Here is a 14,505-nt window from a genome sequence, read left to right as displayed (position 1 = left end):
TATTTAGTAAATCAATAAGTGAATCTAGATCTTAAAAAAATAAAAATTCCCCAAATCGAGCCTTTTTCAAACAAACACGCCTTTTCGTTTTCCTCCTCTTCTTCTTCTTTCACCTCCCAACTTCACTTATCCTCGAGGATTCATATTCATGTTCCTATTACCACTTCCACTTCCACTGTTCCCACCATTATTACTATTACCATTACTATTACTACTACCACCACCACCACTATTGCTTCCCCTCGGTCCATATCGTCTCCTACACATCACCGTCCCATCCTTCTTCCCACCCTTGTCTGCCTCCCTTTCCTCCGCGTCCTCCATTGCCCTGTCCAAACCCGTTCATCTCCATCTCTCCCTTCTCTCCGCCGCCCCGGCTCTCCATCAGCTTCGCATAGCTCTCCAGCCTGCTCCTCACGCCTCTCTCTCGTCTCTACGTTGTCTCCTGCGCTCGCTCCTGCGCTCGTTCCTCCGCTACCACCTGATAGCAGTCGTCTACGGCGAAGACTTTCTCCAGATCGTCCGCCTTCGACGTCCAGCCGATCGCGTCCAGGAACTCCATCTACGCGTTACCCCGTTTCCACGGTTCCACGTCGTTCATCTCCGCCGTGGAGCTTTCGGTGAGCAGCGCGTCGAGGTCGTCCTGCGTCAGCTCGCTGCTCTGCACCACGCCCAGCACTTCGTTCAGCTCCTTCACGCTCATCGACAGCCCGTCCTTCAGATCCCCGCGGTTCTTATGCGGCAGCGAGTAGATCTCGCGGAGCGTGCGAGGCGGGTAGTGCGGCTGGTACTCCTCGGACGCCAAATCCACGGCGATCTGCTTCAGCTCGTCGTCGAGGACGGTCTCGTCGTCGGAAGAAAGCGAGATCATATCGTCCTCCAGCACGGAGCCCAGCATCATCAGATTCTTCGCGATCGTCGGCAGCTGCAGACTCGATTTGATCTGCTGCATCTCCTCCACGTCCTGCGGCGTCCGCGACGCGTTCACGCGCTCCACGTACTCGCGGATGTGCCGGTTGACGTACTTCGCGGGGATCACGTTGCTGATCCGCACGCCCTTCGCGTCCACCTCGATCGGCAGATACGGAATCGAGTTCCGCAGCGGCGTCGTCGCGTTGTACGGCAGCGACGACGGGTTATAATACAGATACCCCTCGTCGTTCGACAGGTTCGCTACGCCTCACCCCGTTTCCACGTTTCCACAATGAACCAGCTTGAACGTCCCGTGGTTCAGCAAGCGCTGCAGCAGTCCTTCCTGCGAGTCGCACGCGAACAGCTCGTTCTCGTGCACGATCTCCTCCGATCGCCGTCCCAAATCCACCTGATCCACGCGGAAACTGTCCGACAGATTCCACTGGCACGTCGTCACCTCGCAGTGCTACCTCACATCCCCGCGGGACTCCCTACCATGCTCCGACGCACGCTCTCCTCGACGATCATCGCGTACACCGCCATCTTCCCGTCTTTGATCTCCAGCACGCGCTTCACCAGCTCCTTCAGCACCTCCGCGGACGCCTGAACCGCGGGGGAGCGCGCGCGCAGGACCCGGCTCCACGGAACCGCGGGGGCGTTGAAGACAATCCGCACGAAACAATCGAGCGGGAGCACGAATTCGCACGATTCGTCGAGGCTGGAGGTGACTTCAAAACCCGATCAGTGCCTACAGACGCGCCTGGATGTCCCGCCAGTAGGTCAGCGAGAGGAACAGCATCTTCTGCGTCTTGTTGAAGAGCAGGCCGAGCCTGTGCGTGAGCCACTCTCTTCAGAACCACTTCGGGATCAGCCACTTGCCGTACTCGAACGAGTAGATCGGCTTCTCGAACGACTTCAAACACGACTCATTCCCGCGGGCAAGCACGTCGTGGATCTACCCGTCCCGCGGGAATCGAACTCCTACGAGGTTCAGCGAGGGCGGAGAGTTCTCGACGAGCTGCTTCTTCATGCAGTCGCAGACGAACGGGAGGAAATGCACCGCTTCGCACACGTCCTGCACCATCCACTTCGCAAACGGCCGAATTCTGGAATTCCAGAAAAACCCCGAGCCTACCTCCAGTCGCAGAGTCGGCTGAGCGGCCGGAGCGAGCGTCCGGTGTAGTGCGCGAGCACGCCGATGCAGGACGTATCGGGGAGCGAGAGCACGCGCGCAGCTTCGTGGATCGAGAACAAATTGACGCAGTAAATCCCGAAATCGCGCTGCAGCTTCAGCAGAAGCGAGTCCTCCTCGCCCAGAATCTTCACGATTTTCTCGTTGCTGAACGCTTCGTTCAGCCGCCACAGCGAGTCGTGCAGCCGCACCGCGTCGATCACGAAGTCCCGCGTCCCCGTGGAGATCTACCTCGCACCTCCCCGCGGGGATTACCGAAATCGCGCAGGTGAATCCGAGATAGGACCGATAGCAATGCTCGCGCAGCGAAAACGCGAAGCAGCGCTCGCGGAGAAGCGAGGCGATCAGCTCGGAAAGCGCGGGCTCGCTGTCGATGATCTGGCAAGCGTCCACGCTGAAAGCGGGAGGCGGGACGATTTGATCGGGTTTTTGATCTGCGAAGTCGGGGTAGCAAACGTCTAGCGGTGAGCGTGGCGAGAAGGAGGAGGCGAGTACGATTGATCTCGTAGGTGTAGGGGTTGAGATAGCCGTGAAGCTCCTGGTTGACGAGGTCGATTCCGATCTGCCGCGAATAATCCTCGAGAACGAAGCAGTTCGGAAGCACGTCGCAGCCCATCAGCTTGAACTCGCTCTTCGCGTTGTGCTTCTCGCGCAGCAACGGCACGAAATTGGAGCTGCTGTTGTTGGGCTGCGATTGGAAGTGCGTCTGCGGCTTTTCGATTTCGGCCGATTGCAAGAAGGGAAGGAACTGAAAAGTACATGTTCCCACTTGCTGGTAGAATGGAACGGGGGTCTAGAGATCGATAGGAGGCGAAGGGCGGTACGTCGGGCTGACACAACGCAGGGTCCAGCTCGATGGAGGCAGCTTTCTCCAGATTCTGATGGACGCAGGAGAAAACTGCGGCAATAAAACTTTCAAACAAGGCATAGTTGTCACGATCGTCAAACCTTATGTCGATCTCGTTCAAATCTTCAAAGAACGTCGGGAAGTACTAAGAGTCCAGCGGCCTTAGTACGCCTACGGTACTCAACAAAATTTGCAGATCGGCTAACGACTTGCCCTTAATATCGCTCGAAATCGTAGAAAACTCGGGAAAGGATTTGAAGTACAGAAAATCATTCTGACTAGGTATTTTTGATGACAACTATCCTGGAAGGTCCGCAAAGGAATTTACCTTGAACATCAATTGAAGGGCGGCCTGCAACTCCTTTACGTTGCTGGGGGTGCGTACCTCAGCAGGCGACTTGTTCGCTGCTGAAGAAAGCACGGCATCTAGTTTGGAGACTTCACTCATGAACAAAAATATGAGCACGCGAAAGTGCGCCCAGAGACAGGGGAGTGTGTGAACAAACAAAATACCACCAAAGAAAAACAATATTCATTAGACATATATACCACACCACTGCAGGAGGAAGAACGATCCGAGACCCAGGAAAACAGAAGCGGCCAAACCCACAGAAATATCCTACACATTCAAATCCTGCCGAAAAGCTACCTTCAAGAAAGAGTACGATTTTTGCGTCATCCTATAAATAAACTCGTTGCCCGCATCTCCTACATGATGTTCGTTCCAGTAAGCATGAGGCCGATGCCCAAAAACAGAATGCTCAGAAAACCAAAGAGCTGGGGCAAGATCACACCGCTGTACGCCTTGAACATTTTTCAGTCAGAAACCCTCACAAACAACGCGATATCAATCAATCCAATCCAGGATTCTGCCCATCCCTCAAACAACCTGATTTCAACAAACAAACCACACCGACTTCTCCAACACCTTCTTCTCATCCGTTCCCACACTGCACAACCGCTCGCAAAAATCCTTCAATGAGCAGTATCCCAAGAGCGGCTCCAGTCCACTACACTTCACAATTCCGCTCCATTCCCACCTATTCTGCTGGATCTGGCTCATCATCGTGTCATCCTGCTCCCCCTCAATAATCAACTCCACATCGCCCTGCGTCTTCTCTCGGTGTCCCGGCGCAGCAAACGCGTGTCGTTCGCCGACCTCCTCGCCCAGATTCTCAACGACCTGCTCCATATTCTTCTCCTACACATCACACTGCGCATGAACGAGCGAACCAGGTAGAACATCGGATTGACCGTCACGGGCTCTTCCTCGCGGAGGATTGAATCCAACTCGAGCTGGCGGAGCAGCACGGACTCCAGTTCGTTCACACACAGGTTAATCTTCACCTCCTCCAAAATGTCGCTGCTGGACAGCTGGCGCTCTTGCAGGCTAAAATTAATTAAATTAAGAAAATAAAATAGATACTCATCGAAAGTGATTTTGTTCTCGTCAAAAAGCTTCACGAACCGAGAATTCACGCGGAACGCTTTCAGGTTTAACTTGCCACGGGAAAGGTCCAGAGAATCGATCACGAGAGCGACCATCTTGTTGCCCAAGTCGAGTTGGTAGCGACATTGCGTGGCGATCAACTGAGGAGTGCAGAACGAACTCATGAACGTAGAAGTATACCAGCCGACGACGTTGCTATCAATATTTGTCTAGAAATCGTCAAACGCACACAACTCTACTTGACGAAGGCGATTAATAATATCCTGCTGAAAATTGGCGCTGTTTACCTGCTGGAAATCGCCTTCCGAGCTGGGCATCGGGTAGGCAAAAGTAATCTCCACCCTATTTTCATCGACATTTCCCAGGAGTTGACCAGTGATATTGGTCGGCGATGACTCGTGAGCGTGTTTAATCATTTGAATCAGAGGCTACTCGTCACAGTCGACCAAAATCACAATACAAGGGCATACAGACTCACAAATCTGCTATCTTCTTTAGGTTGATTTTTCGTTTCCACTGGTGAATCGTATGAATTCATCATCCTCAACAATCAGTCGTTCTATTGATTTTCACCACACAAAAAGGAATTTCAAATAGTGGAATGGCGGAATTCCCATTGATTTTTGCACTTTCATTTCTTGAGCGATTTCTCATTATTCTCACTTGGATTGATGAGTACAACCGAGTTTTTTGTATCAAGTTTGCGGTTTTTATTAGTTCACTGACAGAGTAGATTTGTTTGAGGATTGTTCATTCGAGCAATGTGGAAGAGCCTATTTTGATAAGATCGCCTGGAAGGAGGAGCAGGAGCAGAAAAACGACCAGGGACAGTAAGGTTGGAAGGGAAGGATGAGTGTTCAGAGAGGAAAACGCCTCTCGGGAAGGGGATCAGTCGGATTCCGAAGACGAAACGTCGAAGGCTTTGTTCTCCAATTTGAACAATGACGATTATTACAAAGTTCTCGGTTTAGAAAACTTGAGGTGGAGAGCTACGGAGGATGATATTCGTTCTGCATATCGTTCTCTCGTATTAAAGTATCATCCGGATAAGATGGCGGATCCCAAACCGGAAGACAGACAGATTTTCATAAAAATTCAAGAAGCTTACGATGTGCTAGGAACGCTCGAAAAGCGAAGAGCGTAGCTGTTTTTTGCTTCTGTTGAGTGTAGCTACGATTCCATGGATATCGAGCTTATTGTTCCGACGATGGAGGAAGGTGACGACTTCTTTGAGTGTTTCCAGGACATCTTCTTCAATTACAGTCGCTTCAGTACGATCCAACCCGCGTTTCCTTTTTTCTTCAACTTACTCACGGATAGTCCGCTTCTGGGAACAATCGATACTCCTTGGGAAAAAGTGGATGCATTTTACAAGTTTTGGAGGGAGTTCCATTCCTGGCGAGTCTACTCTGCCTACGACGAATACAACTTGGAAGTATCGTTTCTTTGTTAAATTGGATCTGAATAGGAGTCAAACTCCCGTGCCGAGAAGCGCTGGATGAACCAAATGAACGAAGCGCATCGCCGCAAACTGCGCTTGCAGGAGTAATTCGAATCGAGTCGCGGCTCAGAAATAGCAGCAAGAAGCTCCAAGCGATCGTGGAGAAGGCCTATCGTTTGGATCCGCGCGTGGCGGCCTACAAGGAAAAGCTCGAGAAGGAGCGAATCGCGAAGGAAGTAAAACGCGGCCAGAATTCAATTACGCACAGAAAGAAAAGGAGGAGGCGCGCCGGAGAGAAGAAGAGAAGAGGGAGCAGGAGCGGCTGGAAGCGGAGCGAAAGGAGCAGGAGCGTCGCGCAGGTTTGCTTCGCGGTGTGTTTTGATCGCTAGAAGAAGAGCGAATTCGAAAGAAGCAGGCGGAGGAGCGCGCCAAACTGCGCCATGAGAAGAAGAAACTGATGGAGAAGTGGTCCAAACAGATCGACGCCGTTTCCTTCCTCGCTTCGTTTCCAACTAGGCAATCCCCGCCACCGTTTTAAAATCCTTCTGCGAAGCCTCCGAACTGCCCGACTTGCAGTCGCTCGACCAGAAAGGCGTCGACGCCATCAACGCCGCGCTGCGCGACCTCATCGCCAAGGTCGCTTTCCTCGCTTTATTTTCTCTAGGAGGAGGCCAAACAGGCCGAGATCGAGCGTCTTCGCCGCGAGCAGGAAGAGAAAAAGCGGCGGGAAGACGAAGCCGCGCTGGAGAAGTCGAAGGAGAGCAAAACGGGCGTGGAATGGCAGCTCGAAGAGGACCACTGCCTCAGCCAGGCGGTCAAGAAATTCCCGGTCGGGTCGGCATTTCCCTTCGATTGTAGGCGGGGTATCGGAATCGGTGGGAGCGCATCGCGGAGTATGTGGGAGAGTACAGTCGGTGCAATCGGACGCGGACGGGAGCGCAGTGCCGCGCGCGGATCGAGGAAATCACGAAGCGAAACATGGGGCAGAACACGAAAGTGAGTAGGGACGGAGGACGGATGGGAGGAAGATGACGACGACGCGTTCGCGCGGTTCCGACGCAACCAGTCGACGTTCAAGGAGAAGAACAAGGTGGAGATCAAGCTGGATACGCGGTATGATGTGTCGCAGCCGGAGCAAACGACGGAGAAAGAGAAGGAGAAGGAGAAAGAAAGAGAGAAAGAAAAAGAGAAAGAGAAGGAGGACGAGCAGGGCTGGACGCAGAGTCAGCAGAAGGCGTTGGAGGCGTAGGGGAGGAGAGAGGGGTGGAGTGTAGAGCGATAAAGAAGTATCCGGCGACGATGGAGAAGAACGAGCGGTGGAAGAAGATCGCGGAGGAAGTGCCCGGGAAAACGAAGGTCGACTGTGTGAAGCGCGTGAAGTGGATCCGCGAGGAAATGCTGAAGAAGAAGAAGTGAATGGGATGGAGTGTTTGAGACAGCAAACAAAGGAGATGGAATGGCAAATGGCAAATGGCAAATATGCAAGTGAAGGGTGAGGAAGAAACATATATATGGGTAATTATTACAGGAAGCAGCAAGCAATCGAATAAGATGAAGGTAATCAACAATCACACCGAAGAATGCGTAGCAACTGCATAATAACTACAATCATATAACAAAAAAAGTACAACCATCAGTGAAAAACCAACAATCAACCAAGGGAATTTGAATCACCAAAAAACCAATCATTTGATTCAACAAACACACTTACGAACATAAATTGGTTTCCAATTCACCGCTCAATCCAAACGAAGCGACAGAAACCCACAATCGATCGCCTTCAACGCCCGCACCTCTTCGCAGCTCTCAATCCCTTCCTTGTCCCAATACCCCAACACCGAATCAATCACATCGTTCAGAAACGGCGCCGAGCCCACCTCCGGACATCTACCCTTCATTCCTCCTTCCGGTGCCCACAGCTCCCGAAAACACGCCGAACGCTGCAGCGACAGGAACTCCGTAAGCAGGCGCGTGAGCAGGCGACACTCGCGTTCGCCGTGCATGCGGACCTTCTTCCAGAGCCCCAGAAAGAAATCGGCGACGTGCTCCGCGCTCACGAACTCAATCCTCATCATATACAGCACAAAGATCGAGAACGCCTTCCCATCACTCCTCCCCGTCTCGCCTACCCGCTGCTTCACCGGCTCCGCCAGACAGCACACCGACTTCACGCTCAGAGAAGCGAACAGCCAGCCCTCGTCTGCGCGGCCGCCCTGCTTCCAGCAGCGAATCAAAACGCGACTTACGTTCTTCAAGAGACTCCCGAACTCCGCGCTCGCGGGGATGTGGCGAAACACGACCGGGAGGATCTCGGGGAGCTTCGAGATGAGAGAAAAATCGGGGGAATTCTGGAAGGGTAATGAAGAAAAAAAAGCGATTTGTACGGGCAAAAGCTTCCAGAGAGCGAAGGAAAAGCGAGTGCAGATCGCGGAGTATTCGGCTATGCTAAAAATGAGGCGATTTTTGGAATTCCACAAAGACTCGCCGCGCTTTTTGTTTAACAAGGCATAACAGACTCGTGCTAATACTTCGTATTGGGTGTCTATTCGATGACTGGAATTCCAAAAATCGTGCCTAATTTTTCGATTTCTTTCAAGATCAGCGTAATGGAATTCATGTAGAAAGAGACGGAAATCGTCCCGTTTTCTTTCATTTCTTGCTGCAACGCGAGCACGCGATGAATTTCCGATGCCGAGTGCGACTCCTGAATTCGGAGCAAATTTCGCTGTTTTCTCCCTTCTTCGAACTACCAATAAACCCATTTCCCCTAAAAAAGCACCATGCTCAGCACACTCTTGTGTATGTCGTCACGCACACAGTCATATTGGATATTGTCCACCATACACCGAAGCACGGTTTCCTGCCAAATACTGGAATTCCGAATCCAGTCCGTGGAGCCAAATCCCTCGCGTAACGCCCGCAGCACTTCCGCGGTTATCGTGCTGAACAAATGCTTCATGATGGTGCACTCCACGGCAGATTGAAGCTGGATGATCTCGGGATCATTAGCGCTGATGGTGGATGCGGAGACGGTTTGGGGGTTCACATAATCGAGAATAACGTGCGAAACCTCGTCGATCCGCTCGATCAGGGCCTCAAACGACGCGTAATGCGCTCGCATGGCCTCGTTTATAACAGACTTTGTTATAAATTTTCGTGCGCACAAAACTGTGAGGAGTTTCAAAAACGGCTCCAGCTCCTTCATCTCCTCGTGGTGCTTCAAGTACGACTGCAGCAACCGCGTACGATGTAACTCCCCTTCCGAGCGAATCTGGGTCCCCGCGGCAAAACTCCGGACGAAACCGTCCTGCGAGAACAGAAGGTCCCGGAATTCCGCGGTTATGTCCACATCGCGAGGCCGGATTTTTCGCGCCGAAAGCTGCAAATAACCGCTATTCGACTCGGAGCTCTGCAAGCTTCGCACCGCGCTCGCTAAATCGGCGAAACGCCCGTCAAACGCTTGGACCAACGCCTGAAATTTCCGAGAAATTTCCGAGGAAATTTCCGAGGAAACTTCTGAGGAAACTTCTGAGGAAACTTCTGAGGAAACTCCCGAGGAAACGGTCGGTGGAGAAAAAGTGGAAACGGAGGTGGAGAAATGGGGAAGAGGGAGGGAAACGGGGAAGGAATCGATGAGAAGAATCACGAATTGATGGTTGAGATTAAAGGGACTATTTTTGGAATACCTAAAATCGGGGCGATTTTTGACATCCTACTGATAAGTGGAGGAAAGGAAGGAGAAGAAGGATTCTAACTGGGGGCAGCAGGCCGCCATATGGGCCGTAACGAAATAAAACAATTGGGACACCCACAACAAAAAGACCCCATATGTCCCCGATTGCCAGGACGACGTGGCCATTTCGGTTAAATTCAAGGGGAGGCTACAGCTCGCTCCGTCCCGCGGGAATTACGCGAAGAAGAACTTGGCGGGAATGGAGATGGAAGTGGCGGGAGACTGCTCTTGCCGCCAATACGTGGCAAAGAGGAGAAATCCGAGGAGCTTTGCGAAGATGCGCTGAATGGACATGACGTGGAAGCAGCCGTCCATAGCTGGGTTCTGCAGCGAGGCGTGGAGCTCCATGATAACCGCGGTGAGCTCTGCGATCAACGCCGACCCCAATGCGAACCCGAGACGAGGAACATGGAGAGCGAGGGATTGTCGGCGTAGAGAACGAAGAGCGCGAAGAAGGCCTGCTTCCCCGGAAACACCGCGGTGATTTTTCTCTCGAGCTCCTTCACATCGGCGGCGCCGTCTCCGTTCTGCTGCGAGAAGCGAAGAAAGAGGCGGGGCAGCGTGTCGTGGGAGTGGAGCAGCTGGAGGTCGTTCTCGGAGGGAACGGTGAGCTGGGAGTGAGCCGCGATGCGTCGAGAAGCTCACGTTGTAGAGCTCCTGCGTGAGGAGATGGGCGATGAACGCCACGTTCTCGGGATCGACGGATTGGAGGTGCGAGCGAACGGAATCGCGCATGGAGAGGATGAATTGCTCCAGCTCCACGACGCTCATGCGGCTGGAGAACGACTGGACATAACGCTGGTTCGAGGATCAAACGTCGTAGTCGCGCGAGAGCTGCATGACCCAGTCGAGCGATTTCTGCCGCTGCGTGAACACATGGAGTTCGTGGGGAGAGATGAACGAGTGCTTGGACTCGTTCCCGTGGTTCTGAAGAGCGAGACGCTCGGCAGGGAAGATCTTCAGCATGGAAGGGCTCATCGATTCGGGCGAACTCTCGGCGAGAAGGCGATGAACGGTCTCGGAGAAGCGATGGGCGCGGGAGAGAAGCGGAAATTCGGAGAGCTGGGAAAGAAGCGAGGGCTACGATCGAAGCGGAGAGGAAAGAAAACGGGGAAGAGGAAGGCCAGCCAGGAAGAAGCATCCAAAACGTGGCAAGCAAACGTGAAGACGCTGGCTGGAGAATCAAAGGTGGAAGACGAAGAGCTCGGAAACGTAGAATCGGGGAAACTTAACGATGTTGAAGAAGAAGAAGAAGAAGAAGAAGAAGAAGAAGAAGAAGGCTGGATCCCACAGAGAAGAAGATGAATGAGAAAGCTGGTGAGTTGCAGGGAGAGGTGGCAATGAGTGCTGAAAAGCACTAAGGTAAAAAGAAGAGCAATGCGAGGAATCGACGAAGCGGAGGACTTGCAACGCACAGGGGAGAGGGAATCTGCAGATGGCTGAAAAGCCTTTTCTGCAAGATTGTTTGGATGCGAGGAGGAAGCAGGGAGAGAGGGAGAATCAACGTGGGGAGCGTAGGGTAAATGCGATTTGGGGGATCCTGGGGGTGTGGAGGGAAGAGGAGCGTAGGGTAGATGGGATTTGGGGGACCCTGGGGGTGTTTGCATAGTTTCTTCCTCTTTTGGGTGAGAAAAGGAAGGGGCAGAAAAAGGGTTTGATTGAAACCCTTGAGGAATGAAAGGAGCGCTTTTCGCACTTCTACTGATCAGTAATAAGAAAAATATCGAAAGACAATGTAGAAGGACGGATCTTGCGTTTAGGTACTTCTCCTCTGAGACTTTCGCTGCTCCCCTTTCTCTTCGATGAGTACCACTTGCTCTAGACATGACGAAAAATAATAAAAAAGATCTACTAAACTCTGCTGATGTTTCTGGAGTATCCCTTCTGCATCCTCTCTGACCTTCTTTATGACATACTCACAGAACTATACTAAAATATCAAAATAAACGCTCACTTCATCTAGAGATTTTGGATTCTCTTTCAACCAAGATGGTCTTTGACCAGAATCTGGTATACTCTGAAAGAACGGCAGTTCCTTTATATAATTTACCTATAATTCAACACAGAAAAGTAAAATCACAGAATCAACACCAATATCGAAGAGCTCAGCAAAATACCATACATTGATGGCACCTGAACGAACATCACTATAGATATAGTCAAAACCACGAATTCGGTCCAATTTGCGAGGACTAACAAAATTCATGATTAGAGTCTATAGCTATACTATATGATAGTATGTAAGGATCAGAGCAATCTTCCTAAAGGTTATTCTTGATTTTCACAACTTTTGGAAATTCAAAAATATTCCATTATTTTGTATAATAACCTAAATCGAAGGTTTCGATGATCGAAGTTATTCTGAATGATCGATTGGGAAGAAAAATTCGAGTAAAGTGCAATCCATCAGACACAGTAGGCGATTTGAAGAAACTAGTTGCTGCACAAACTGGTATGATCGATGTCATTACCTAACGATTAGGAACACGTCCAGAGAAAATTAGAATTCAAAAATGGTATATCACTTATAAGGACCACATTACTCTTCAGGATTATGAAATCCATGATGGGATGGGTCTAGAATTGTATTACAATTATAAGGGTTTGTTCTATACACAAGTGATGTTAATTTAGGTTATCACTGGCTTGTAACGTATTATAATTAGAAAATACTTTGTGATCAACGTATGAATTTCTACAAAATACACGAAGAACAAGAAAATATCTTCAGAGAAGACCCTCGAGTCTGTAACTGGAAAATATTGGAGAGGTAATGCTACAAACAAATCAATAGGTGATAATATTGCAGGTTTAGGACTGTTGCCAGTAATATTAAGGGAGGAGCTTTTCGGGTATAATAAGTTGGCTATATTATTTAGAAGATACAGATGTTTTACTAACTTAATATCACCAATAAAGAACAACTGACTATCTATTGCTTATGAAACAAACTTCAATCAAAAGGCAAACAAAAACATGGCTTAGAATGAACCAAGTGAAAAGTACGAATCTTGTTTTTATACAATAACAAGGCTGTCTAAAATACTGGAGACATCTAATGGAAAATAAATGTAAAGATGTACTTGTCACTTCTTTCGATTGACAACTCCAAAATGATTTAGGAAGCGAGACTTGTTCCAAATTCGGAATATCTGATGAACCATGCAAAATTCGAAAGTACTTTCTAAAACGACGGTTCGATTAAACATAACACTCCATCCACTGGAATTAATGGATCGTAGATTTGGGAGATCTACACGGTAATCTTAAACAAAGCATACTACTTTTCATAGTAAGTGAACAGGAATCATCTTCATACCTTCCAGCAAGAGCACATTCGCCAAGGTCAATAGACTCCAATGACGGAAGATCTGCCGATAATAATTCAAAACAATATCATTACTTTCCAAAACAGTAGATATGGAGTATCCAAAAGTAAGATCACCTAATGTGAGAGTAGTAAGAGAGGGAAAATCTACATAATACAAAATCAGGAAAATGAACCTTGCAAAACGAAGGAACAATCACAAAAATTGAATGAACGACTTCCAATTGTGCCAATTTGAATGGATTGTAGTTTTGGTAGATTCTTCAATTCAAAGTCTCCAGCATAATCACCGAAACTATATTCACCAATTTCAATGGATTCCAATGATTCACAATTCAATATGTGGAATGATTTCGATGAATCATCTCCATAGTCGTTCTTCTGTTTAGTAAATGAGTTCTTGCCTATAGTAATGCTCTTCAATCGATTCAATCCATCAATTCTGAAAAGTTCTACAGATCCAAAGCATTCATCACCGATTTCTAACGTCTCGAGTTTCGTGAATCGAGAAAAATCAAATTCGATATAACTCGCATCATTACATGCCCAATCGGGAATAACTATGGAAGACACAGAAGACTCGATGCTTTCTATGTAGTCGGCATGATGTCCTTTAGAAGGAAAAAAGGCAGAGCTGACATCTATCCACTAAAGACAATAGAAATTGAGCAAACTTAGCACTGATCGTCGCGTAACATTTTTAAAAGAATCAGGAAGACTAACGGAATGTACTTTGGGAATATCTTATAAAGAGAGATTTGTAAATATACTCTCCAAAATAACAATATGAGGGGAAGAAAAGCTTTTTCCTTGAGATGATACGCTTTCTAGTGAAGGAAGATCTCACTATAAAAGAATCGCATAACTGTTACTTCGCATTGTAAGAGAGCTTGAAGGATTATCGTATCTTCCACTCAAAGCATACTCTCCCAGCATAAGAAGACGTAATGAAGGAAGGTCTAATAATAAGGATGTTTAGAAGACAAGTAAGTACTTTCAAAAACAGTGTTTACAGATGCATTAAATGTCCAGTTACCGAGTGATATCGAAATGAGATTGGGCAAATCTATATCTAGAAAAAAAGAGAAAGGTACCTTTAGCAACAAACGACATAAAATAAAAATCGTAAGAAGGACTGCTATAGGATCCAATATTGATCGACTGTAGTGAAGGAAGATTGCGCAGCACAAAACTACCAGGGCCGTCAGAGAAACAAAACGGACCAATATCAACTGTCACTAACTGTTTGCAGTCTGCCACTTCAAACGAACGGGATTCAGTTTTCCCATAATAATTAATTTCTAGAGTAAAGGAATTCTTTCCGATCACAATTTTCTTGAGTTTTTCTAAACCAACAACTCTGAATGTCTTTATGGAGCTGCAGCAATCATCTCCGATATGTAAGAATTCTAATCCTTCCAGCACACTAATGTCAAATTCTTTCCATTTGCATAACTTGTTCAGAGTCAATCTTTTCACTGCTAAAAATACAGCCTTTCCATCGCCAATATATTCATCACTCTCTCTTCCATTACACCAAGAAGAGTTACTTATCATTCGTTTTTTGCGATCATACACTTTTTCCATTCCAAATCGATTATC

At 48.7% G+C, this 14,505-nt stretch overlaps 7 protein-coding genes; 3 read left to right on the top strand and 4 right to left on the bottom strand.

Annotated features, from left to right (window-relative positions):
- Nucleotides 1–81: 81 nt before the first annotated feature.
- GSBLH_T00003496001 (uncharacterized protein) lies at nt 82–2,720 on the bottom strand (the record flags this gene model as incomplete). XM_013042257.1 has 10 exons in its annotated part: nt 82–259; nt 291–407; nt 438–562; nt 593–1,173; nt 1,204–1,378; nt 1,408–1,630; nt 1,665–1,742; nt 1,770–1,867; nt 1,898–2,331; nt 2,360–2,720. The coding sequence occupies 10 exons, from the start codon at nt 2,718–2,720 to the stop codon at nt 127–129; spliced, it is 2,325 nt and encodes a 774-aa protein (XP_012897711.1). The 3' UTR covers nt 82–126.
- Nucleotides 2,721–3,461: 741 nt separating this feature from the next.
- GSBLH_T00003495001 (uncharacterized protein) lies at nt 3,462–3,811 on the bottom strand. XM_013042256.1 has 3 exons: nt 3,664–3,811; nt 3,601–3,631; nt 3,462–3,570 (listed from the first exon to the last, which is right to left on the bottom strand). Exons 1-3 carry the CDS (start codon nt 3,762–3,764, stop codon nt 3,487–3,489), a joined length of 216 nt encoding a protein of 71 aa, XP_012897710.1. The 5' UTR covers nt 3,765–3,811; the 3' UTR covers nt 3,462–3,486.
- Nucleotides 3,812–3,846: 35 nt separating this feature from the next.
- GSBLH_T00003494001 (uncharacterized protein) lies at nt 3,847–4,953 on the bottom strand (the record flags this gene model as incomplete). XM_013042255.1 has 6 exons in its annotated part: nt 4,862–4,953; nt 4,641–4,829; nt 4,378–4,610; nt 4,164–4,341; nt 3,992–4,134; nt 3,847–3,961 (listed from the first exon to the last, which is right to left on the bottom strand). Exons 1-6 carry the CDS (start codon nt 4,937–4,939, stop codon nt 3,847–3,849), a joined length of 936 nt encoding a protein of 311 aa, XP_012897709.1. The 5' UTR covers nt 4,940–4,953.
- A 297-nt stretch (nt 4,954–5,250) lies between these two features.
- Nucleotides 5,251–6,842, top strand: GSBLH_T00003493001 (uncharacterized protein; the record flags this gene model as incomplete). The annotated part of the gene is made up of 9 exons (XM_013042254.1): nt 5,251–5,272; nt 5,307–5,541; nt 5,572–5,688; nt 5,722–5,836; nt 5,870–5,946; nt 5,979–6,201; nt 6,232–6,269; nt 6,306–6,671; nt 6,701–6,842. 9 exons carry the CDS (start codon nt 5,251–5,253, stop codon nt 6,840–6,842), a joined length of 1,335 nt encoding a protein of 444 aa, XP_012897708.1.
- A 28-nt stretch (nt 6,843–6,870) lies between these two features.
- Nucleotides 6,871–7,265, top strand: GSBLH_T00003492001 (uncharacterized protein; the record flags this gene model as incomplete). XM_013042253.1 has 2 exons in its annotated part: nt 6,871–7,087; nt 7,117–7,265. The coding sequence occupies 2 exons, from the start codon at nt 6,871–6,873 to the stop codon at nt 7,122–7,124; spliced, it is 225 nt and encodes a 74-aa protein (XP_012897707.1). The 3' UTR covers nt 7,125–7,265.
- Nucleotides 7,266–7,581: 316 nt separating this feature from the next.
- GSBLH_T00003491001 (uncharacterized protein) lies at nt 7,582–8,851 on the bottom strand (the record flags this gene model as incomplete). XM_013042252.1 has 6 exons in its annotated part: nt 8,318–8,851; nt 8,227–8,287; nt 8,089–8,190; nt 7,972–8,058; nt 7,760–7,941; nt 7,582–7,729 (listed from the first exon to the last, which is right to left on the bottom strand). Exons 1-6 carry the CDS (start codon nt 8,602–8,604, stop codon nt 7,582–7,584), a joined length of 867 nt encoding a protein of 288 aa, XP_012897706.1. The 5' UTR covers nt 8,605–8,851.
- A 3,070-nt stretch (nt 8,852–11,921) lies between these two features.
- GSBLH_T00003490001 (uncharacterized protein) lies at nt 11,922–12,209 on the top strand (the record flags this gene model as incomplete). The annotated part of the gene is made up of 2 exons (XM_013042251.1): nt 11,922–12,027; nt 12,058–12,209. The coding sequence occupies 2 exons, from the start codon at nt 11,922–11,924 to the stop codon at nt 12,207–12,209; spliced, it is 258 nt and encodes an 85-aa protein (XP_012897705.1).
- Between the last annotated feature and the right edge of the window lie 2,296 nt (nt 12,210–14,505).

This window comes from Blastocystis hominis (assembly GCF_000151665.1).
Source record: "Blastocystis hominis, Singapore isolate B (sub-type 7) whole genome shotgun sequence assembly, scaffold_3".
In the NCBI taxonomy this organism is placed as follows: Eukaryota; class Bigyra; order Opalinata; family Blastocystidae; genus Blastocystis; species Blastocystis hominis.
The sequence above is the reverse complement of the archived record's forward strand: the minus strand, read 5'-3'. Positions and strand labels throughout refer to the sequence as shown.